The sequence below is a fragment of the Clinocottus analis genome, unplaced genomic scaffold (genome assembly GCF_023055335.1).
Source record: "Clinocottus analis isolate CAN_PGR_092001 unplaced genomic scaffold, fCliAna1.0.p SCAF_18, whole genome shotgun sequence".
In the NCBI taxonomy this organism is placed as follows: domain Eukaryota; kingdom Metazoa; phylum Chordata; class Actinopteri; order Perciformes; family Cottidae; genus Clinocottus; species Clinocottus analis.
Window position 1 is genome coordinate 2,177,501 of NW_027175909.1, and position 26,560 is coordinate 2,204,060.

Here is a 26,560-nt window from a genome sequence, read left to right on the forward strand (position 1 = left end):
CGTGCAGTGTTTCCCCTAGGTTTACAGCTTCAGGGGGGGGGACCTCGACGACACCGACATTGACACCGACATTGACACAAACACCAAAAAGCATTACTTTTTCTGTAAATAACATCATTTTGTGACTGCAACTGTGCTTTTTTAAATAATAAACAGAATAAAGAACAATAACTTTCAATTTAACCAAATTGCCCCGTCAGACTACAAAAAAAAACAAAATTGCAATCACTTAAAACAATAAAAATAAAGTTCTATCTGTGCAAAAAATAAATGATATGTAGTTACTACTAAATGGGTCATTTTGGAAAACTAGAAGCAAATTGCAGAACAAAACAGCATCAGGTTGTATCAGTATTAGTGCTGCAGTGAGCTGCTTTCCTCTAAACACATTTTTATAACGTGGTTGTAGACTTGATACGGCTTCTCTCAGTTTACTCTCCATGTTGGGAGGAGATCTCTTTCCGGTTTTGAGAGACGGAAAAGCAGAAAAGACGACTTCACAGAGACTTTGCGGAGATTGGATTTTGGCAAAACGCCAAAGAGTTGCGCATACGCAACGTAATTTGTTAACCGTAAACATTTACCTGAAAGTAAAGGCATTTATTATGTACTTATTAGTTACTTAGTCTGTGTACTTTCTAACGTGTGAAGCCAGCAGCTCATTGTTGGAACAAGAGACGAGCACTTTGGCTCGTTTCATTTGGATCACCGTAGAGACAGAAATGACACACTGTCGTGTAGAACCCGTCAATAAAATACGGCCGTTTAGTTTGTTGAATAACATAACAAGGTGTAGAGTTACATCGAGGCGGCTGGTTTTTTCAGTCGGGCGCCCCGCCCCCTTATTATAATGGTAGGGGAAACACTGACGTGGTATGAATTAAGTTATACATGTCCTGCATAGACTGAACCTGCAGGTAGCGCTGCCTCCACTTCGACTTCAACATTCTGGGAATACATTGACAAGTCAGACTATTGAAGAAATGAAAAATGCAGAATTGGTTCTGAAACATAAGTCAACGTGCTAACCCCGACAAAAAAAGTGTTATGTGGCTGTTGCAGGACTGTACTAAGCTTGTTTGGTCGGAGCCAGTGCACACGGTGACAAGAGCCTTTTCTCTAAATCATTTGAAACTCTCTGGATTAAACTTGAAGAATGAACAGCTGGCCTACTTTCCCAGTCCTCCCACTCCCATTCTTTCCACCTATGGTCTATTTCGCAGCCTAGTGAACTTTAAGCATAGAGGAAAAGAAAAGTTGTTAGCTTTAGAGCTCCAGAATAGCTTGGTTAAAAAATGGTATTCAGCGTGTTTTTCAAAGGCCAAATACCAGGTGGCTTGCTGTGGGTGGAGGTCTGAGCTGTCCCGACAAAAAGTAGATGAGATGCGATAAAAACAGTGCAATCCAAATGCAATGTTGTAAGCTTTCCTTTTATTGTGAAGTAGGGAGTGGTGTGGGGATAAATGCTGACAGCGTGGCTCTTTTTTTGTCAAATACCGGTAATCCTTTCAAAAGCGTAAAGAGTACTCTCCATTTGTTCTCCAGCAGACAGATGCGTGTTGCTCTTTTGCTCGATATTGACTCAAAGTTCTTTTCAAAACAAAAGTAGGTACTGCACAAGCCAAAGTCTAAAGGGCTCTTTTCCTTTGCTTTCTTTTCTTCTTTTCTTTTCTTGGTATCTGCCGACGCTTCATGTGTAAAAGGACTCTGCTTTGCTGCTGAGAGGAGGTCTTCAGTCTGGATCAAAAGTAGCAGCAGATCATTTTATTGTTTGGTTTATTGTTCAGTTGTTTTATTAAAGCGTTCCGATGTTTGTTTGGGGACTTGCTGAAATTGGAAATCTCTGCAGATGACTACTTCCCCTTCAAACTGTGCTCTATGACAACAATAAGTTAATAACAGAAATACTGTGTTTGTTTGACTGTTGCTGACTTGTCTGTGGCGTTGACTACCAGAAACAATACCAAAGACTTCTGGCTCATCTGGAGACTGGTCTGTCTGGTTTGCCTAATCTTGTCTAAGTGCTGATTCACCGTCTGCTATGAGATCCCTGATCAGGTCCACTCGCACCTCATCTGCACACGCATGCACGTCGAAACCTGTTTGGGTTGTTAGAAGACATCCGTTTACTGACACGAGTCCCGCAGTTGTTGTATGATTAGAGGGGTAAACAATCCTATCTCATGAACTCAAGGATCTGTTACTTAAACTGGACTTTGTGGATCCTCTCTCACCCCCATCACTGCTCCATGAAGCAACACAGAAAAGCAAATTCATAATACCATTCATAAAATCCACTTCAGACCAGCAGAACACCGAAGACCACTTCCTGTCAGCAGAGCCATTCAATACACACTGGAGTGTGTGTGTGTGTGTGAGTGAGTGAATGAGTGATCGATCAATCGTCTGCATCTGACTGCTCTGAGGCTGAGTCGAAGGACACAAGTGTCAGCTGGCTTTTTAAAATCCTGTCGTCCACCACTTGATTTGTCTTCTTTTTCCTGCTCCACAACATGAACTCACACACAGTCACTGTTTTGCTGTTGTTTCATTTAGTCTGTCTGAAATTTCCCTCCTGACTATTCCATGAATTCCAGGAGTGAGAGTGGCCTATTTCATATATAACTTTGAGAACGCAATAACATTCTCAGATTGGTAGTGCGTGTGTTTCTTCTTGTAGAATTAATGCACCCTTTTTTACTTGCATTGACTTAATTATTCTTTGTCTGAAATCCCTGTGAAGATGCTGCACCAGTGTACACGTCGCACTGTGTCAGACACTCTGCCCCTTTGCTCCACAGCCCGTGTGTGTGTGTGTTTGTGTTGTTTTTCTTCTTCATGCAGCAACGCTTACTCTGTTAGTTAGAGCTTAGCGGTTAGCTTGAATTAGAGACGTACCCGTTATTGAAATTTTCTTGCTCTGTTCTGATTTTTCGAATCACATTTCAAATCACTTTTTTTTTTTTTCCTTTTAATGCTCTTAACGTGAAAAACTGCAAATGTTTTATTTTATAAATAGGTCCTGTCGTTGGATGCGATGTGTATTATATCAGTTAGATCCTCGTCCTCCACAACGTTAACAGGCTACACGCAGTAGCATCATTTAGCTATGGCTGCAATACGTTTGTTCTTTGTTGTGGTGTCCATGTGTTTCTGTCCCAAGTCATCCATTCGTGTCTGGCTATGACGAGGGGGCGCAGAGTTAGCGTCAGCTGTGTGCTTGGCTATCGAGTGGTATTTCGGACTGGATAGCTACAATAATAGCTCAGTTCACAATGACAAATGGCTCATACCACTTCGGTCTTGTCAAGGGAACCACGTCTTATCATTCATTTTGCCGTATCGCGCTCACCATTCATTCATTTCAAACCGTAACGTTATTCTGCTTCCAAGCTCAAACGGCGTGCCTATCGTTTTGCCTCTTGTTCAGCTACATCCGGCGATGAGAAATTAAAATGCGTTAACGCCGTTAATACAATTGACGGTGTTAAAATTGGTTTGCGTGAACGCCGTTAATAACGTGCTAATATGACAGCACTAGTTTTTACTGATGCCATGTAGTGTGAACTCAGGATTAAATGTAGTTATTTTTTAACAAATGGTATAAAGTCTAGCCTGCAAAATGGCTGTCTGTTGGAACCAGGAAGTAGATGTGTAAAGCTACACAGAGGTCGCAGTTCACAACCCAGTTGCAAGTTCGGCATAGGGGGAAAATAACACGTGCATAAGGATCTGTTTCTTTTCATATATATTGAAGTGACATTAGTAGCAGTTTGCTCTCTGGCAACTTTGGTAAACAGTTTTTATATAAATAAGGAACATTTCAAACCCTTTAAAATCACACTGTATATACACTGAACAGGTCACAATGAGCTATAAAACTGAAAAGCATCTCTTGTGCTACGAGAGGGAAAATACAAGTGACATAAATTGAAACTATATAAAGTGTGTGCATTAGGAGGAGAGTTTAGATGGGTTCCACTGTGGCTGCATCAAAACACACAGCCCATGCGGGGTTCCCACAACACCTGGAAAACATGGAATTTTTTTCTTCATTTTCTAGGTTTGGAGAAGTCATGGAAACTGAGCAAAAGTGAACTTACATGGAAATTGAAACTGTTGCCCTGAAAAATGTTATTGGATGATGTGTAAAATAGTAATAAAATGAAACTATTGAGCACAGAATTAAGATGCGTTTATAAAAAACATTTACATGTGAATAGCTTTTACTGTATATAGAAATGGATAATCTTATGTTGTAGAGCATGGGTGTCAAACGCATTTTAGTGAAGCGGCCACATGCTGCAAATTTTGATCTTAAGTGAGCTGGATATGTAAAATCACAGCAAAATAACGCATAGCTAATGACAATATGTCTCTATGTTTAAATCAGTGGTGAAGGTTTTTGGATGATAAACCCTATTTTAGGTTCTTTCAATAAATTAGAAACATAAAGACCAACAATTCAGACATCAGCCCACCGTTTGTCTGCCTGGGCTCTCTGCAGATTCCCTATTTTTGTGACGCGTTTGTGACGCCACTTTCATGACGTGATCCATTTTAATTGACTTGCAACACAATGCCTAGCGGTGAAAAATACAGTGAAATGTCCAAAAACGTTATCCTCCATTTGCAGCTTATACTTTCTCACAGAATTTATGTTTTTCTCCCCATCATCGACGGTGGATCGTCTGTAGCCCACTGAGACAGAACGGGTCCAGTCCACTCTGATCCGGTCCAGCGCTTCTACGAGAGCGCTAAAATATAATTCACTGTCGTGGTGTCTGTCATGGGGATCAACTCAAGGAACTCCTCGGTGACCGCCAAAATCTTATAAACACCACAAATGAATTAGGGGATCGGTGGTTTGAATCTCAGCCCTGCTATTTTTAATTTTAATTTTATTTTAATTTTGTCATTTTAACAGTAAATGTATACTCTGGTTTTACGCTGATACGCAAGATCCCCCTTGCACAGGGGCCTATAGATCATCACTTAATATTGTATCTGGAAAAACAGGAGGTAGCAAAGAAATTTCTTTTCGAGGCAATTGTGGGAACACTGCCGTGTGTAACCTGTATAACGTTATGCTGCTTCATTCATTGGACAAATCTGGGTGGGTTCGAACGTGAGTTCGCTTGCCAGGATGTTTCCCTTCTCATTCTTTAGTCGTTTTTTAAAATACCTTGTTCATGCCAGTCGACGAAATTGTGTTAAAGATCAAGTGTTCCTCGACTAAAAAGTTTTCGTTCACATCCCCTCCATCGGTGGAGCAATCCAAAGGAAACAAAGGATCGTTCCAGTTTGACTGTTTGGCGCTGTGGAATGTCTGTTTTTAATAAATCATGAAGTATGTGCCTATTCTGGTATAAATAACACCCTATTGTATTTACTGGTAATGCATATTTGAAAAGGGCTCAATAAATCTCCTTTGTGAGCGTGAATGAATCCCCATGTAGACTAAGCTGCACCATCCATCAGAGCACCATCTTGGCTAAAGGCTTAGAAATGTTGAACAACATCATACGGCTGCTGTTTCAAATAATACATCCATCAATTTGAATGGATTTAGAATTCATGAACCCCCGTCGAAATCAGCAGAGAGAAATAGCTGTTTGCCTCTCTCGCGAGAAAGTGATGGACAGAGGGTCCATCACGCTCTCTCTCTCGCTCTCTTAGCCCTTCAAGGACGTAATATGATGTTAATAATAAATAAAAATCAATGTAACACAGTTTTTTAGTAAAAGGCTGATTAAGAGACCCGCCTGACCTTCTTGTTCTGTGTGTGCAGTGCTTCAGCAGAGTGCCAGTAACTGTGCAAACATTTGTAGGAAGACAAGTCTGTGTAAAGTATGACTGTTGTAATGTCTCACATGCCCTCAGCAAGAACACGCACGCGCGCACGCACGCGCGCACGCACGCGTGTGAGTCTACCTCACAGCTCACACACACACACACACACGCACACGCACACGCACACGCACACATACACACACAGTTGAGAGAGTGCATAAAGCTCTGATTGAAAAGCCTTGGATATGAGTGTTGGAGTTTAGTGACAAACAGAACTCAGGACAGTAAGAATCATGTCCGTGTCTACTTTGGTATTCAAAGTCTCAATCGTTTTTTCTCTCCTCCTTCCTCCAGCCCTTCAGTGTCACTGTGACCGCTGCAGCGCCAACTCCAGCTGCACGACGGATGGCGTCTGCTTCGTCGCCATCCGCAAGTCGGGTAGCCAGCTCACCACCGAGCAACGGCAGTGTGTGCGCGAGAACGAGCTCATCCCGCGAGACCGGCCTTTTATCTGCGCCCCGTCCGTCAAGCGTGACTCCGGAATTTACCCAATGTGCTGCAACACGGACTACTGCAACAAGGAGCCCAACCTGGAAATCCCTGGTAAAAAAACAACAACAAACAGTTCTTTACATTGTCTCTGTTTTTCAGAAAGGCTTTAATGTCAATAACAAATGTCAAGAACCAAAGCAAGGAGTTGCACGGACTTACCCCATCCCATGAAGAACAGACAGACTGCAGGTTTTCATTTCACTTAATCACGTCTTTTTAAAGGAAATGTATATGTATTATTTGTGTAGTATTAATAGTTCAGGGCAAAAGTTTTAAGTAGCATTCATCTTACACCACTAAATAAACCAACATTCCTAGTAAGTAAAGGGGTTAAAAAATCCGGCCCTGAAATACACAACTCTGTCGGCTAAGTTAATTTCCAAATATTAGCTGCTTGCTTTGGTGTGACCACTGCGGTTATAGAATGAAGTATGGATTCAATCTAAGGTGCCAGCAGAAACATTTTTGTTTGTTATTAATTGGTATCAAGTCTTTCTCATGGGGGGGAAACACCCCAAGTTGCGACTTACTCCCGGTCATGCTGCTCCAATATGAGTTTATTTATTTTGAATGTAAATTGCCCTCAAATTGGACGCTGCACAGACTGACAAACAAACAGATATTCCTTGATTTTATAGTTTCCATTCAGTTATTCTTAAGTTTCCAGGAGACAAGAATACATCCCAGCATGCAATGGTAGAGCATGCAATGGTAGAGACTATAACAGTAGTGGAGGATTCTGACTTTGTAGGTCAGCTGGATCTTCTGTCTAGAGGTGTATTTAATCTCCTTACAGAGGTGTGTGTGTGCTTCAGGCCAACTCTCCCATCAGCCTAGCAGATGGAGTGTACCCCCGCACCACTTGGCCTATCAGCTTCCTGGCTTGTGGCTTCAGCCCTGCTACTTGCCAGCAGTCAGTATGCTCAAAGTGAACCTTCCCAATAGTTCGCGGCCTCCCCTGATCCCCCGCGCGTTGATCTTTGAGCCAGACATGACCCAGCACACTCGCAGGTCACAGCTTTCGATCCGGCTCACTTCATCTTCACTAACCCGTGTGTTCTTCTCCCGTCCGTCATGTAGGTCCCGCTGAGAAGCCTCCCCCTCTGGGACCCGTGGCCCTTGCAGCGGTGATCGCCTGCCCTGTGTGCGTGCTCTGCCTGCTCCTGGTCCTGGCATTCTACGTCTGCCACAGCCACCGAGGCCTGGGGGCCGGGGCCGCTGGAGCCCACCACCACCACCACCACCGGGTGCCCAATGAAGAGGACCCCTCCATGGATCACCCCTTCATCACCGTGGGAACGACGTTGAAGGACCTCATCTACGACATGACCACATCAGGCTCTGGATCAGGTAGTGTGTGTGTGTGTGTGTGTGTGTGTGTGTGTGTGTGTGTGTGTGTGTGTGTGTATTGGACTGATACTAATAATACACTGCCGGGCCAAAAGAAAAGTCGCCACCTAGATTTAACTACTACTGTCTACTGTGCAAGCCTGTGGGGGCTGTGCTATGATCTGGGGTTGCTGCAGTTGGTCAGGTCTCGGTTTTAGCAATGGCCAGTTCAATGGATTTTTTCTTCCCTGATGGCACGGCCATATTCCAAGATGACAATGCCAGGATTCATCGGGCTCAAATTGTGAAAGAGTGGTTCAGGAAGCATAAGACATCATTTTCACACATGGATTGGCCAACACAGAGTCCAGACCTTAACCCCATTGAGAATCTTTGGGATGTGCTGAAAAGGCTTTGCACGGCGGTCAGACTCAACCATCATCAATACAAGATCTTGGTGAGAAATTAATTCAACACTGGATGTAAAAAAATCTTGGGACATTGCAGAAACAATGCCACAGCAAATGTGTGCCGCAATCAAAGCTAAAGGCAGTCCAACGAAATATTAGTGTGTGTACCTTTTTTTTGGTGGTGACTTTTTTTTTGGACCTGGCAGTGTAGATCCTCACATAAATGAGAATGGATGGTTGTGCAGAATAAAGCACAACAAGTGTCTGCCGGTTGCCAGGCAACCTTGCGGCGACGTCAAAGCTCCAGAAAGTTACTGCACCTTGGCAGGAAGTAGTCTCAGTGAGTTGTAGCGTGAGGCTTTTTCATTCCGTTTATGAAACTAAGTTTTGAAAACTTGGACTACACGTCTGCGGCTGTAGCTCAGGGGGGTGAGTGGTCATCCCGTTACTACAAGGTAGCCGGTTCAATTCCCAGTTCCCTCGTAGTTTGAAGTGTACTCTGAGCAAGACGCCCAAACCCTGGTTGCTCACTGGGCGCCTCACAGGGCAGCCCACTGCTCTTTAGTTAAAGATGGGTTAAATGCAGAGAAGAACTTCCCTAAGAGGATTAATGAAGTGCATGTTTTTTTCCGTTTTCGTGTGTGTGCTCGTGTGTATATGTGTACATGCAACAGACGTTTGCAGCTTTAGACTGTGCAACTGCTTAAACACACACTCTGCACTGGCAAAAGCTGTTCTCCATGTTAGCCATGAATTAGCACCTCTCTGAGGAGACTGGCACCTCCGACAAGCTGCCAAGCGAAATGTGTGCGTGCGTGTGCGTGCGCGCGTGTGCTGTTTTAATCACTGTACTGAGTCAGAATTTGTGTGTGGTGAATGTTGAAATCGGATGAGGATTCTCATTCCGCTGTCATTTCCTCATCGTCAGTTTCTGGACAGAGTCCATGCTTGGACAGAGTTGCATCTGTCCTAGCATTTCTTCTTATTTTCTTGTTGGAAAATCTAACTGGGCACATGCAAGATACGGAAACTCTATTTCACTTCTCCAAACAAGATAAAGATTAAAGATGGGTGAACTGCAGCGAAAATAAATATTCTCACACATGCACATGACTTTGCTCTTCTTTTATCTGCTGACTTGAGTTTTTTTCATTATGCGTTTTCATTTCCTGTTTTTCCAGTCAGCCAGCGATAAACATATGGGAATAGTTAAGTAATGTTTGAAGTGAAACAGAAATGATTGTGTCTGACTAACAGCAAATAGCAAATACTCACAAATCTGTTGTTGCTCAATCGATGAAAGCGTCAGGAGTCATAAAGGGGTGTGTGTGTGTGTGTGTGTGTGTGTGTGTGTGTGTGTGTGTGTGTGTGTGTGTGTGTGTGTGTGTGTGTGTGTGTGTGTGTGTGTGTGTGTGTGTGTGTGTGTGTGTGTGTGTGTGTATATACATATATATATATATATATATATATATATATATATATATATATATATATATATATATATATATATATACATATATATACATATATATATATATATACATATATATACATATATATACATATATATACATATATATATATATATATGTACATATATATATATATATATATATATATGTGTACATATATATATATATATATATATATATATGTGTACATATATATATATATATATGTACATATATGTGTATGTGTGTATATATATATATATGTGTATGTATATATTTAATAGGGAAAAAATATTATAATAGATGCAGTGTATTTGTTAAAAACAATTACATTATAAAATATATATAATTTTTGATTCTTAAAAAAAATAATAATGCGACTATAAAATAGCTACTTTGCAATTTTGTTTAGGCCAGCAGAGACGGCCTTGCTGGCCATGACGGCCCGCCACTGAGATTTTTTGAGAGAGTTTATGTGGCATGACTGTACTGAATGCTGAGGTGAAGTCTATGAAAAGCAGTCTTGCATAGGTGTTCTTGCCCTCTATGTGCTTGTGGATGATGTTAACTGCATCGTCAGTGGACCGGTTCTGGCGTTACTCAAACTTACAGATTGCCTTCATCTGAAGAAGTTTACCAAAATAAACAACTAAGCCTATTCTTTCTGAACCCTGCTTCTCCCTCTAGGCCTACCGCTGTTGGTCCAGAGGACCATCGCCAGGACCATCATCCTCCAGGAGAGCATCGGGAAGGGCCGCTTCGGGGAGGTGTGGCGAGGCAAGTGGCGCGGAGAGGAGGTAGCCGTGAAGATCTTCTCCTCCCGCGAGGAGCGCTCCTGGTTCCGCGAGGCCGAGATTTACCAGACTGTGATGCTGAGGCATGAGAACATCCTGGGCTTCATCGCCGCCGACAACAAAGGTGAGAAACCCCACACAAGATCAGAGTGCACACACAGGGAAAAACGGAACCAAAGTCAGACTAGAGCCATTGAGAAGGAGCAGGAATAATTTGGATGACAACAGATGCTAATTAAAGTGCGATCAAAGAAGAGGGTTGATTTGAGTGTATTCGACTCCTAAACCTGTAAAAGAGATCTTCATCCGGCTGGGCTGGTAATTACAAGTGAACCTTGAGCTGTTCGGACTAGAGAAGCAGCTCTGGTAAACAGGTGAAGCCTTTAACAGAGATTCATTGTAAATAGACCGGCTAGTAGACAGTGTGGGGGAGGAACATTCCTCAGCCAAGGCCAAGTACACATTACCACACAGTCTGACAGCTCACACACACACACACACACACACACACACACACACACACACACACACACACACACACACACACACACACACACACACACACACACACACATCTTTTCCCTTTTTTTAAAATTACTGTTAGGTTGCATAGCTTTCTAATTTGTTGAGGTAGTTTCTGGTTTGCATTAGCAAGAAGGAGCAGAAGGCGTCTGCACATGCTTAATAATTATGTATGAAACTGCCGATCAGATCTCTTTACCTTTTAATCAAAAGTGCCCAAACGATGTTCCTGATAATATTGCTCAAACATTTAAATCTTAATAAATCTGTCTCTGCCACTTCATAGACAATTGTTTGAGTCGAAAACCTGCTAAAACATCCCATTAAGTTCAAACTGCACTCTGATTTCTTGAAAACTATTTTAGTACCACTACATACCAGTACATACAATTGATGACATATCTGAGCAACCTAAATGGTTCTCATGGCATGCAGAATGAGGCAGTGGTTGCGCTTTCCAATCAGTTTTTGTCGTACAATCACGCGGTTACTGTCACGTTTGTATCGGACTTTGTTGCCGTTGGTTCACCTGCTGAGATGGTCTTTTAGTCAGAATCTCAGTGAGGTGTGAACAGCATATGGGTACAATCGGGCAATTTATTTATTCAACGAAGGTCTCCTCAACATCCCACCAGAAGGGAGCCCCTCCCCAGAGGAAAGCTGTTCAAAAAATTTACTCGACACCTGGTGGTAAAATCATCAATCAGGACATGTATTCATTGCAAGGAAGGAGCAGAGTCAGAAGTACAACGTGATAGACAAATTGCATATCCAAGTCTGCTCAAAAAATGAGCCAAGCACTACCTTCTTAAATAGCTTAAGGTTATCAATACACCAAGGCCACCATGAATTCATGGCTTCATCCCACCATTACATCTTTAGATTGCCCTTGGCATTATATGATAACAATGTTTCTTCCAACAAGAGCAAAGGGAATAGAGGAAGAAACACAGGGCTGGAGGTCATCTGAGACCTGCTGTCTGAGTCCTGTTAGTTTGCTGCTGAGGAAAACAAAAGATTTCCTAATTTTCTGCTTCACAATAAAAAGGCTTTTGAATAACAGAATCATGTGAATTATATTTTTGATGAAATTATACAAAAATGTGTTCATCAAATAAGCAAAACTTTTTCGAGGCTATTCTTCCATAAAAACAAGTCTACTAATACTGCAGGGAGGAAGAGTAAGTGCCAAAAATAACAGGGTAATTGTATTGTGAAGGATTTATTGGAAATGAGATAAATCAATCCACTGTTTTACAGTCGTTTCTTTGATCATAAAATATCACAAGCTTATTAGGCAGGTTACATAGAATTGTCAAAAGTGGACAAATTAAAATCTGGTGCATCTGATCGCAAAAGTTGCATGTCCACAACATTTTAGCACTATATCATAAGACGGGCTCTTTGTTGGGAGAGCAAAAGGAGGAAGCAGGCGGTTTTATCATGAACCTTTTTGTCTCCTTGCTCGTCTGCCTGTCTTTGCATAGATAACGGGACGTGGACTCAGCTGTGGCTGGTGTCGGATTACCACGAGCACGGCTCCCTGTTTGACTACCTGAACCGCTACACCGTCACTGTGGAGGGCATGATCAAGCTGTCCCTGTCCACGGCCAGCGGGCTCGCCCACCTCCACATGGAGATAGTGGGAACACAAGGTGAGAGACACACACAGACACACACACACACACTTATATCTGTCCCATACACATACGCTCCTTCCTACATAAGTGTGCATCATGTGTGAGGTACAGCTGGCCTACGTCAGCCGGTTTCTGTTGAACGTACGTCCATCTGTCTCCAGGGAAGCCGGCTATCGCACACAGAGACCTGAAGTCAAAGAACATTCTGGTGAAAAAAAACGGGACCTGCTGCATCGCAGACCTGGGTCTCGCTGTCCGCCACGACTCGGCCACTGACACCATCGACATCGCACCAAACCACAGAGTGGGAACCAAAAGGTACCTGCATGCCGCACACAGCCCTTTACCCCATTTCCTTAGAAACAGTTAACTTGGCGGGGGACACCATCTTCTAGTTCTGTATCCATCAGGATTCCATCAGGACGTGTCTGGCATGGTCATTTTGTCCCGTCTTGAAACTAATGTTGCACGGTATATCTATACTTAAAAAGTACCGCGGTACTCTTACATAAAAAATTATACGATTTTGTAAATTTATTTGTATCGATATTTCATTAAAATGGCGTGAATCAGAGCGCACTCACTGGTCCGCTCCCTTTGCTGCCTGCATGTACGGACGGAGCTCAAGGAGGCAGGGTTGCCCGGTGCTCACACATGCAACAGGCCGTGCTCACTCACACCGAGTGATCAGGGGAGACATGGCTTGTTGGAAAAAAAGATGCCAGAAATGAAATCTAGAAATACTTTGGCTACATTGCAGTCTTTAAAGAAAAGCCCAGTGACACAAAGAGACTTGTCTGCAAAACTGGTTTCAAAGCCACACAGACCAATGGCAGCAACACGTAAAACATGGCAAAGCAGATAGACAACCCAAACAATAGGCCTACATAGCCCTGTATAATTAATGCTAAGATGCCATGTAGTTTTCATCAATATCTTGCTGTAGGCTAATACTAATATTAATGCCATTTGTTAAGTGTTCAAAAGGCTGGGCAGCAACAAGCTTGTAAAAAAGGCAAGAATACAGATGTTTTCTTTATTACTATTAGAGATAAATATACCAGTATCGTATTTGTGGTATCATATCCCATTTGTGGTATTAAATCAAATTCTGGTATCGTAAGTATAGAGTATCAGGATATTTATGGCAGGTATTGTATCAAAGTCATACTTTTGGTATTGTGACAACCCTACTTGAAACACTGTGTAGGCAGGTCATTACAAAGGGTGGAAACGGTCGCTGCTCCAAGCAGCAGAGATTAGCGGCGTGTATTTACAGTGGACAACAGGACTTAGGTACGTCATGGACCCTGAACTGAATCTTCTGCCCCAACTTCCCAAACACTCTTCCAAGACTGCCACCATGCAGCCTTGAGTTATTGCTTTCTACTCCTGGTGCAACTTAAGGACATGCAACAAACTGGGTCGAGTCAGGGAGGTTTCTGCGAATTCTGTCGGCTAACCAGGATTTTGTGATGGTGCCGGTATCCGATGCAGTGCTTGATGAGACTGAGGTCGCTCTCCCTTTGTGTGAGCGTGTGTTTCAATCCGAGCTTTTCCATTCTTTGACGACGACGGGCTTTAAATGCATGTGCCCCAATGGTTGGCTCACGGCTGCCACTCTGCACTGCTCTCATAAGGTGGTTGCAGCTGTTAGTCACTGTGGAATGCCTTGCACCCACACTCTTGATTCCCCCTCAGGTAAACACTGTTAGCTATGTCAGCACTGTTTTTGCCGTTTGCACTAAAAGCAGCATTAGCAACACTAGCTGCAAACCGCCAGCTCAGCTGGTGCCATGCCGAGAAGCAATAGAAATGCTACCAAAGCTCTATGTAGCACCCTTCTTAAAGTTATTTAAATCAATCCCGCGTATTGCTCTACATTGCAGTGCATGACAAAAAAAAACAGTTGTTTTACACTCTTGTTTTATTAGAATTCTTACCCCCAAAAAAAAAAAAAACGTCTCTGTAACCCTCTTAGCCTTGTCGCTGTCTGGAAGGAGTTTTCCTCTCCTTAAAATTACTAATTGTTTGTGTGTGTGCTTTTGTTGTACAAAGTCACATTTAATTGAAACTGAAAAAAATATCTGAGTGAAAGCTGATGAAGTACAACTGTGTTACAGTCACCACACAAATAGCCATTCACCTCCTCCTACTTCTTTCCCAGACTGATGTGGGTTCTAACTTTCCCTTTGTGAGTCTCTGTCCACATGTCTATTGTTCTAATATGTAGACTTCTCTACCTGCGGGGTTGTAAAGTTAGCAGAACATTGAGGGCAGCATTCTTCTCTTTCCTCCTTCCCACAGCATAACTTTCCTCCCGCTCTTCTTCTTCTTTTTCTTCTTTTTCTTCTTACTTGTTTATAACATTTCCTTGCTCCGTGTCTGGGCCGATGGTTTGATGCTGCAGGCGTATTCCAGTGCCACTAAATGATTCAATGAGCCTCGGGTCAGGGGAGACTCCATGTTGCATATTGATGGTCTAATCCCACCAGTGTTTCTTTTTTTTAAACTTCATTATGCCTAGCTGCCAGCAAAGAATCAGTCCAACTCTTTATTAGACAACATGTAATTTGGTTTGCAATGTGAACGCATACTGATTTCATTATCTCCGCCAGGAGGATCATGCTATTAGTTAAGTAAGTAAGTGAGTGAGTCTGTCTACAGATAATCTCTCGTTCTGCCGCAGCAAACTGCCATCATATTTTTGGTGGGCAGTTATTGCTGCAGACTCAAGGACCTCTGGTGGTTATGGCGACTCTCACTTTCTCCAAACACCTTTTATTTCCAGTTTCATACAGCAGTTGTCTGCCTGCTGACTCCTCACTTACTAATCTAAACTGGCTCCCGACCACTAGGTAGATGTGCATCTCCAACCTAGGCGGGGTAACGTTTTCGCGTAGTGTTTGGCTGTCGGAACACACTGCTGCGTACCTATTGGCCACTACTCTGCGGCTTTCTTATAATGTTTTGGGTGGTGTGTTTGTCGAATGGCTAACATATTATCGGTACACACACTTGGTGATATTAATTAACTAATCAAAGATTGTACGGCGTGTCTTATACGACGACTTTGAGCCGATTTGTTGCATACATCGGTGTGTTTTAATGTGATTTACAACAACTTGCACGTCTAGACTTTGGGGGTCAACCAACTGTGGGTTGGGTTTCTTCAATCACACAATTCAGCCGCGTCGTTGCAGACACACCTCTGAACTGCAGGTGCCGAGTGCACTTTTCTAGTTAATTAAGCCATCTGTTTTAGCACCTAAAGATTTGAGTCCCGCTTATGTAAAGCTGTTCGACTTTGAACAACAACACACTGATATCTCGTGCCATCTGGAGTAGGATCTCCGTCGATTCTCCGTTTCCTTGTAAGGGCTGCGTCATCTTTCTTAACTCCAGGGCCACTCGGGTTTGGAGTACGTCGTGGATCTCCTGTCGAAATGTGTTGTAGCTTACCATCTTGTCTACTGCATTCATATCAATATGTCCCCTCCATTGCTCCTTTGCTTGGAAATCATTGACGATCATTCCTTAAATGAAAAATTTAACAGAACGGGTAACTCAAGTTTTCTCCCCTCGAGATGCACTCCATGAAGCCTAGTTTATGCTTCTGCGTCAGGTCGACTGCGTACTTACGCTGTCGACCCTACGCCGTCATTGAGCATTCGAAGTTCTGCGTCGAGGGACCACGTTGCTCTGCAATTCGCTGCTGTGCCACCAGTAGGGTGTGGCTGTGTGCTTTCAGTCGGAGATCATCAAAATTGAAGAGCAAATGCTTATATTGCAAATGTTGAAGCGCAGGCGTCAGAAGACGTTTGCAAAGGTGGTCTGTACGACCACTAAAAAAAAAAAAAGCAACTGCCGGAAATTACGTTCTGAGCGGACCAATTACAGCGGTTGCGGTCCGCGTCAACACAATCTTTGATCACAGCACAAATACATCAGAATCAGCTTTAATAGCCATGTACATTTTCACATACAAAGAATTTGACACCGGATTCTGCGCTTTGTATTTCTTTTCAGTGCAAGCGCAAGATATAAAAAGATAAATATAAAAGAAAGACCCAAAAAAATAAGACGGTAGTAGTCCAGAAAGTGCAGCTAGTGCAGGTGGAAGTGTCTGATTAATTGTTCAATTGTTCATCAGGCCAGTGGAAAAAAGCTGTTCTTGTGTCTGGTGGTTTTGGCATACAGTGTTCTGTAGCGCCTACCAGAGGGGAGGAGTTGGAGCTTCCTGACTCTGGAGGTGTACAAGTCCAGGATCGAGGGCAGGCTGGAACCAGTAGTTCTCTCTGCAGACCTGACGATCCGTTGCAGTCTGGCTCTGTCTTGTTTGGTGGCCTACTCAAACCACACAGTGATGAAAGAGCAGAGGACAGACTGGATGATGGTAGAGTAAAACAGGATCAGCTGCTCCTGAGGCAAGTTGTATTTCCTGAGCTGGTGCAGAAAGTACAGCTTCTGCTGGGCCTTCTTGCGGATGGTGTTGATGTTGGAGGCCCACTTCAGGTCCCAGGAGATTGTGGATCCAAGAAACCTGAAGGTCTCCACCGCAGAAACAGTGCTGTTGTGTATGGTGACTTGGGGAAGTGTTGGGGGGCTCCGCCTTAAGTCCACTATCATCTCTACAGTCTTGGACTTGTTCAGCTCCAGGTGGCTCTGACCACACCAGAGGACCAGCTGTTCAACCTCCTGTCTATATGCAGACTTGCGTAAGTCCCTGGGGAGTCGAGGTGTTGCAGCATATGGTGCAGTCCCATATTTATTGCATCATCCGCCGACCTGTTTGCTCGGTAGGCAAACTGCAGGGGTTCCAGCAGGGGCCCTTTGATGTCCTTCAGATCTGTCAACACCAGTCTTTCAAAGGATTTTATGACCACAAACGTCAGGGCGACGAGTCTGGCGTCATTTAATCCTGTGATGGAGGATTTCTTGGGGACCGGGATGATCAAGGAGCGCTTGAAGCAAGAGGGCACTTCACACAGCTCCAGTGATCGATTGAAGATCAGCGTGAAGATGGGGCCCAGCTGGTCAGCACAGACTTTCAGGCGGGAGGGGACACGCCGTCTGGGCCCGAAGCCTTTCTGATCTTCTGTTTGTGGAAGAGCCGACTCACATCCTCTTCGCGGATCCTCCTGGGGGGTTGGATGGAAGAGGTGAGGAGAGGGCAGAGAGTTGAGGTGGTGAAGGTGATTGTTCGATGATGGGGTAGTTGGACGGGATGGAAGTGGGCTTGTCAAACCTGCAGTAGAACCCATTCAGGTTGTCGGTAATTGTTCTCAGTGGGGGGATGGTCTGTTGTAGTTGGTGAGTATTTCCAGGCCTCGCCCAACTGATGAGGGGTCGTTGGCTGAACACTTTTTTTCCAGCTTTTTAGTGTAGCTCTTCTTAACTACTCTGATCTCCCTCGTCAGTATGTTCCTGGCCTGGTTGTACAGAATCCTGTCCCCACTACTGTAAGCCTTCTCTTTAGCCTGACGAACCTGCCTGAGTCTTGCAGTGAACCAGGGTTTATTGTTGTTGAATGTTCGCAAGGTTTTAGTCTGCACACACATGTCTTCACAAAAGCTGATGTATGATGTCACAGTGTCAGTGAGCTCATCGAAGTCTGTAGCAGCAGCCTTAAAAACACTCCAATCAGTGGAGGCAAAGCAGGACTGTAGCTCCAGCTTCGCCTCTGTGGTCCATTTCTTCAGTCTTCACCACAGGCTTTGCAGATTTTAGTTTCTGCCTGTAGGACGGGAGAAGATGGAAGGCAGTGGTCAGAGAGTCCCAAAGCTGCACGAGGGACTAAACGCTATGCGTCCTTTTATTGCATGGTAACAGTGGTCCAGTATGTTGTTGTCCCTGATGCTACACTTGATGTGCTGTCTGTATTTTAGCAGTTCTTTGCTGAGGTTTGCGCTGTTAAAGTCCCCAAGAACAATGAGCAGGGAGTCTGGGTGTTTGTGCTCCACTGTGGTAATCTGCTTGTGTGTGTTTTCACTGACTGTAAGTTATTTACAGTCAGTGAAATCGAATTATCCCTTTCATGTAAACACCTTTTGTTTGAATAAGTGCGGTCCGACTACGATCCGATTAACACCCCTGGATAACTCGATCTGACTCGGTTGATAATTCGGACATCGCGGCATGTGAACGGTGAATTGGATTAGGAACTGGACTATGCCTCTTTGCGCATCCTCGAGATCCCTCCGCCCTTCTCCCTCCTTCCCTCCCAGGTCATGACCCGGAAGTCAAGTTGTCACTGCCGGGAGCCGGCCGGCAGAGACAAACAAACGTAAAAGTCGGGTTACGAGCCGATACAACCTTAGGTGGGTGCGCCGCTAGCTCTCTGATGTAGCCAGCTAGTGCTGCTGCTAGTTCCCTGTTTGCTCTCCGCTAGCTCCCCGACAACCACCGAAGGTAGCGGGGTTCTCTCCATTATGAAGAGTGAAGAGGTCAAGCGGAGATGGCTGTATCACCACTACATGTAATGAAGACAGCGCCACCTATTGTATCGGATATCACATGCTTTCGGCCAATGATTTGATTCATTCACTGCCATGTATATTAGGATAATAGCAGTTGCCCCGAAAGATAGCATAGTCCGAAAGCAAGATTCGAATTGATACCATCATGTAAACGCACTGACTGATGTAAATAAAGCCAGCTTTCTTTTTAAATTTAATTAACCTCTTTGCAACATAATTACATTTTCTCTCAAGTTTTTAAAAAAATATTGAAGGTGTCTGTGATGTCATTTAAGCGACACAGAAGTGCTCCAGTCATTATTTCTTCCCCGCTCAGTTCAAGAATTAAATTAAGAGTTTCTCTCTCATGGCCAGAGTGGGAGATCCAGTATTCAAGGGCACCGTTGAATCCGGAACATCAGCGGCGCAGCAGCGCCCACAGGTTTAGCAAACATAGGAACTTTGCAGCGCCCTGCTGTTATGTTCACATGATTCAATCAGGGCTCCCAATGAGGCACTTTTCAAATTAGAGTCTCTGGAGGCATCACTCACATCCATCCTGCTGACTTCAGATGGCTGCAGGGATTTATCGAAGTGAGGGGAAAGGATGTTCTTCATGTCACGGCTAAAAAAGCTGTTAATGCCCCAAATAATGTTGCGATTATTTATAGATTGGTACTTCAAAACTGTTTCTGCGGTTTTACAGAGTTTGTGAACATTTGAATTCACTTTAATTATCATATTTTCTCTTAAGCCCTACTTCTTTCTTTCTGGTATATTTTGCGCTTAACAGAATTAAGATGGAAGCACAAAAACGTCTTTTTTTCCTTTTCTTCTAACACTTGAGGATGAACAACAATGTGGGATCTGAAGGCAGAACACCGGTGGCAAAGCAGACAGAGGATATTAAAACAGGAGGATTCTTTACTCGATTTCTAATTAAGAGGAGTGTGGGGAGTGATGTTACAGGACCTGATGTATCTAAATCATTCCACATGGACTGTTTGGCACAAGTCATTCAATGAATCAATTTGGTTTAGTTTAAGCGAAAAGGCTTTGTAAGCATGGACTTTATCATCTCCTCCGTCTTCAGAAGCTTTTGGCTTAATATGTTACTGTACAAACGGATTGAAAGTGTCTGACGCTTGCGTTCTAGCGTGTTTTAAAAGGCCAACAGTGTTTCCATTAAGGAATGTCAAATGAGGACCCGGGAGCACAAAGCTGTGTTTTCTTTCTGCAGCTGCTTGGAGAGAGCAAAAGGGAATAAAAATGGATTGGATATGGATTTTCTTTTTTTTTAAATAAATCAATTGTTAATTAATATTGACAATACTACTTTTGATTTTGTTGGTTGCAAAGATTGTTTGAGGTAAGCAAAGCTTCTCACTGTACAACGTCTAGTGGAGGGCTTTTGTTTTGTAAACGGACCTGCATTTGCATAGCGCCTTTCTAGCGCTCTACACTAAGTGTCATCATGTAGAGGGGCTGAGACTCAAACCAGCAATTTATCGCTTTGATTTGATTGTACCTCTGAGCCGCAATAACTCCGGTGATACGATTTCCAATTCGTAAATATTTGTGACATCGATTTCACTTATCTAGCTTAACCCTCATCCAAATCACCTCTTTAATTTAATCTTATCCACTTAACAGTTTTGAACGTGTACCGTCATTATTTAGTCAAAAAGATTAATTGGTATCTGTAAAATACAACAATGTTGCCTCAATAGACCTTTTTTCTTAAATAATGCTGGTTCTGTGTTGGCGCTCAAAGTCTGATTCCTTCAGTACAGTTTTGGTGGTTATTCTCTTCCCACGCATATCTGTGTAATTGAGCAACTCATTCCATGAAATGTAATAATTTTACTGTCATGGTACAAACAATGACTGCGTAAGCAAGAACAATTTTGACAATTGTCTCATCTCTCCGCTCAGGTATATGGCTCCGGAGGTCCTGGACGACTCCATAAACATGAAACACTTTGAGTCTTTCAAGCGGGCTGACATCTACGCCATGGGCCTGGTCTTTTGGGAGATCGCCAGCCGCTGCTCCATGGGAGGTGAGGCGCCAATGCGAAGGCTAAACGAGGAAGGGAGCAATGAATAGTTAGAGTACGGAGGTAAAAACCACCTTGTTTGTTTTTCTGTCAGGCATCCATGAAGACTACCAGCTGCCCTACTATGACCTGGTTCAGTCGGATCCGTCGGTGGAGGAGATGAGGAAGGTGGTTTGTGAGCAGAAACTTCGGCCCAACATTCCCAACCGCTGGCAGAGCTGTGAGGTAGGACACGCACAACCGCCTCTTTGTGAAGTCGGGGTAGATGGATTCTCCCCAAGGCGTTCCATTGTAATTTGTAGAATTTTAGGAAACAAATCTTTTTCCCCATGAGGGTATCGGTGAGTCCATAGGCTTCAGTTCACCAGTCTAGTTTCCATCTACAGTAGCGAGGCAGTAGTATGACACATAAATAATTGAAAATAATTTCCCAATAATGAACACGTGTACATAGCGGTTGCTCGCCGTTCTCGGCGGTCGGCTCATCAATAGCGCAGTGCTGTAATCTTGCGTCCGCTGCAACAGCTATGCCCTGACTCCTTCTCACTTACGTGAAACACACACAGGCAGGCTGGTTTCCGTAATCCACAGAGAGAAGCAACCACTCAGCCGAGAGGGAGGGAGGGTGTGTGAGTGTGTTGAATCAGTCTCTGGATTCAGTTAGTTTTCACTGTATTGTACCACAAACACATGCACACTTCACAGAAAGTAGTATTAGTTTGCTTACTGTGTTGAGAGTCATTACAATTTAATTTGATCTTACTGTTCCCCAAAACAAATATTACGTGATGCACGATGAATCCAGCTCAGTCAGACAGGACCACATAGTCGCCAACTCTTTCTCGGCTGTTCAAACCAGAAATTTGTTGTCGTCTGTTGTGTCCTTTGACGTCCGCCACCTTTTGTCTGGCAACAACCAGACAGCCGTTTATATTTGTGGATCTGGAATGAATCTGCCTTCTTGTCTCCAATTATAATACCCGCGCCTGGTTTTTACCATAAGGATCATGTTTCTCTCACTGCCCCAAAGAACATCCTGAGAAATCCTCTCTCAACACGGGGTGACGAGACCTTTGAGCCAAGGGCAGCGTGTTGATTTTTTTAACCGCAGCTGTACTCTTTTTTTCCTCGTGCCCAGCTAGCTTAGCAACATCATACCGTGTGTCTGAATGAAACCAAAGAAGGCCTAATTCCCCTCCATGGGAAGGTTCTCCTCCATCTCAGTGGAATCTCAATAAAACCCTGATGAAAAGCTCCAGCCAATCAATTGGGACATAACAGACCATCTAAACGGATGTACACAGCTTTTAAAAAAGTGCTATCTTGGCTAACCTGTCTCCATTAAACCGGAACACACAGGACTACAACGAGCACAATGAACTACAAACTGCAGTAGTGAAGCTCATGCAGACAGACAAACCGGTCTAGCTAGCTATAACTAGGCAGTGCCTGTTTCAGAAGTAAGTCCAGCTAATCGGTTGTCACTAGAAATGGCCGATGAAGAATGCCAGTGTGGCTTTCTACCTACCTCCAAATATATACTCTGTGAAGTGCAAACACCAACGCTTTATGATCTCTGCACATAAATGTAACTTTCCCAGTGGACTGGTACCAGCCACCTTGATCAGCAGACCTATTATTTATCAATCAACTAGTGTTGCCTGCTGGAGGACGTTATAGATTTTTTATCAAGCAGTTTCCAATGATTGGAGGTAGCTTTGTTCATTTGTCACTACGACTGTTATTTTTATGAACCAGGAAATGAGGGTCGACTCGTTGATTCAAATTCTGTAAGGTATCACACAAAACATGAACTAAAACTAATCTTTTTGGTTTCTTTGATGAAGCGTTTTCTTTTTGTATTCATCGACAAGTAAATTGTGCACACATCGCACTATTATGTTTACGGCCATAACACACCTCCCGACATACTCACCGCCACACTCCGACACATTTTAGTTTAACAATCCTCACAAAGAAAATACATAATAAACATCACGGATGCTCGGGGGACGAGGTGCTAGTCCTTTCTTTGAAGAGCAGTATGAACCAAAAGTATGAATCATATAAGAGAGATGGTAGCTGGACCTGAAGAGCCACCGCTCCAACTGTTATGTACCCGTACGGGCCTTTGTGAGTAAATAGGATCAAACGAGGCACCATGTAGGTCGATGTGAGGGTCCGTGACCGAAAATGAAGACCCCCCTCACCCAGTCTAAGAACTAATCATTCAGAGCCAACTTGTGTTGGTCCGGACACTTATTTATTTATTTATTTCTTCAGCCAGCCCACCATAAATCAGGTTGACAGGTTGAAGCGTTGTGTAAAAGCATTTGAATCTGAAAGCCTTGACGTAAGAAAGGAGCGTCGGCTCGCTCTGCTTAAGGAGACAGTGGCAATGTAGAGTTGGCACTAATCCACCAGATGAATGGAGGACTGGGATGTGTCGGCCACCTTAATAAACACTCCTGGAAGTTCCGTAGTTGTGAGCGATGGCTCACACAGACATGTTAACTCATACATACCAGTTGCTGTTTACAGCCCTGCCAATGGATATACAAAGAATTTTTAAATAATTTATTTTGAGGGAAAAAAAAGGTTTTCCAGAAAATAACAAATGATGAAGCAAGACAAAGTGGAAACATACAGAGGCCCGTTTGCTATTTTAAGCTTTAGGTTTTTATATGCAAGTGTGGAATGGTGATGGAATTTATTTACACCAATTTCACACCTTGGACTACTTCTTCCTCTTGGAAGTGTTGTATCTTGAGCCACAAGACTGTCGTCTTAATCATTTGTACCAATAGCTTATTGAAAAAAAAAATGCTTTAGAAGCAATTAAGGCAAAACTGAATGGAGAAAAACTTTAGAGCTTACGGCAAAATGACTTAATATGGTAAATACTGGGATATACCTACATCAGCAGGTGTAAGCTGAGTCTGCCCGGTGGTTCAGGAACTGTTGCCTACTCGTCTTACTTTCTAAATCCCTGTATTACCTGCTTTCTCAGATCTTTCCAAAGAAGTCAACCTGTCCCTCTCTCATGTTTTACTGAACTTTTGTGTGTGTCTCTCTCTCTCTTCTCTGCAGGCCTTGCGGGTGATGGCTAAGATAATGAGGGAGTGTTGGTATGCCAACAGCGCCGCCCGACTCACCGCTCTCCGAATCAAGAAAACCCTGTCACAGCTCAGCCAACAGGAGGGAATCAAGATGTAGACATACCTACCACACACACACACTCACACACACACACACACACACACACACACTCACACACACACACACACACACACACACACACACACACACACACACACACACCTGTGACTGGCATTCATATCGATAGCATTATGACCCTAATCACCTTCATCAACTGTTCCTCCCCTCTAATTTAAAGAGAATGGAATAATTCTTATTCCCTTTGCTCTTTCTATTTTTATTTTTCTATTCCTCATTGCAGTTCATTCATTGCTGAGTCATGCATCTGGAAGTGAGGAGCTTTGTGTTTGTGTTGCACTGAGGTGTCATTACACACTTGAACGTCTGGATGGATGGGTCAACAACAGATGCTTACATAAAGTCTCCGAAAAGACCCATCGGGAGTACTGGTGTCCATCTCAAGTCCCACTTCACCACTCTTCATGCAAAAAAAAAAAAACACCAAAAAAAAAAAAACGATAAATGCTCAGACCCCATCAGGTAAACAAGGCCAGCCAGGCTGCTGGGAATTCACCTGTAAGGCCTTTGATCTGCCGGAGGTTTCGCACTCATCGCCTCACATCTTCATCATCAAATCCCAACCATCCCTCTCCTGCCCCCATTTGTATATTAGCATTTATTTGGTTTCATCGGAGAGTTGAGTTACTTCAGTAGGGCTGCAAGTTGCTCATTACATCTTAAAATAATGCGAATAATGGGGGGAAAGTCCACCTTTTAGAAACACAAAATGTGTTGAAAATCTAAATGGAACTAGTTGTGTTCTTCGGATACACTCAAATAGGGGTGAGTAAAGCGTTTCAGAGAATGGACAGTTGATCCGCTTGTCTTTTCTTTGGGTTCAAATCCAACGACGAGCAGGCTTTTTTTTATTTGGGAAAAAACTTTCTATTTTGCCTATGCTTTACTTATACACATTTGGCCCAACGTTGCATTGTGGCATACACAGTGTGTTGGGAGATGCGTTCTCCATTCCCCGCTTTCCTGCTAGAAAAGTATTTCAGAGAGTCGGAATCAACCCGACAGAGTAAAACGCTTTTGGATGTGAGGCAGTTTGCAGCCCTACTCTCGAGTCGAGTTCCAGTAGCGTTGGGAACTGAAGCTTGGACTTCCCCACGTTGGGTCCATACAAACAATGGTCTTCAGCTGTTCTTCATCTAGCTGAGTTGCGCGCAGAATCTCTCATGTCTGCAACATTTTTCATTTGTTACTGTTGTTAATCCTCGTCTCCCTCCGTGTGGTCAGGGAGTCCAACAGGTCAGTTTAATTTATTGGCATTTCTTTTTTGTTTTTTAACTTTCTTTCTGGTGTCAGGAGTTAAATATTTTAAATTTTTTGCAAAACAAAACTGGACACGATGACCTCATTCTTTTTTTCCTTTCTTTTATGGCGAACATGCTGCAACATATGCAATATACAGTAGATAAATGTATCTATTTTCTATACTCTGCTCTGCTAAACCACAAACAGCAAGAACAACAACAGCACCGACAACAATCAGCTGCCACCATGCCTTCCACAGCCAGCTGTAACCGGAAAGTGCCAGCGCTTTAACAACCCAAACTCCTCTCATGTCGGTTGCTGTGGCGTGTCTTTGCCTTGGCGCATATGCAACTCTGAGTGTGTGTGTGTGTCCAAGGACGGAGCCATGCCTAATCGTACAGCGAGCTAGTACTATGCACACCCCAAGAAGTAGGGACGGAAAGCAAGGAGGGGCACACACACACACACAACGCCGTCGCAGCACCCACAAGCCAGCCGACTCTCTGGTGCCATTTGGTCAACGCTCCCCCACACCTGAACACCCAACCACCTCAGCAACAACTCATTGTACAGCTTCTCCTCCCTGCAGGACGGAGCCTGGAACCTAAACTTCAGCACCTCGAACTGTGTTTCGTTGGAAAAAAAACAATGCCACCAAAAAGCCCCCCTGCGGCTTTTCGGGGGAAATTGAAAAAAAAAAGGACACGAAGCATTACTGATGTTGCCCTATAAATGTAAACTCTTGGATCTTTTTTTGTGTTCTTCTCACATTTGGCGCTGTCGACGGCACGGCAATGCAAATCAACCTTCTCAAGCGTTTCCTTCTTTGTAGGATAATCAACTACGCTGAGGTACATTTACTTAAAAAATATAGCAAACGGAGATTTACTAAGCCATAGATTTTCCAGGTTATGTATTTCTTTTTTCCTTTTTGCTGTGGAAAATGATTTTTTCTACTAGAATGTACATTTACGCAAAACAAAAGATGAAAATTAATACACGTTTAAAAATGTGATTTCAGCTTAGCAAGCCTTAAGGGACCAACACATAAGAGTCAGAATCTGCTCCTATGTTT

At 43.4% G+C, this 26,560-nt stretch overlaps 1 protein-coding gene across 1 annotated transcript in view; it reads left to right on the plus strand.

The window, feature by feature from the left end:
• Positions 1-26,200, plus strand: part of tgfbr1b (transforming growth factor, beta receptor 1 b) — a 50,433-nt gene extending 24,233 nt beyond the window's left edge. The window contains exons 2-9 of the mRNA XM_068581276.1: positions 6,148-6,396; positions 7,426-7,695; positions 10,223-10,453; positions 12,339-12,506; positions 12,653-12,809; positions 20,885-21,009; positions 21,101-21,231; positions 24,097-26,200. Of these exons, the coding sequence (XP_068437377.1) occupies positions 6,148-6,396; positions 7,426-7,695; positions 10,223-10,453; positions 12,339-12,506; positions 12,653-12,809; positions 20,885-21,009; positions 21,101-21,231; positions 24,097-24,222 (1,457 nt within the window). The 3' untranslated portion in view covers positions 24,223-26,200. The remainder of the gene's footprint in view (positions 1-6,147; positions 6,397-7,425; positions 7,696-10,222; positions 10,454-12,338; positions 12,507-12,652; positions 12,810-20,884; positions 21,010-21,100; positions 21,232-24,096) is intronic.
• Positions 26,201-26,560: the final 360 nt, after the last annotated feature.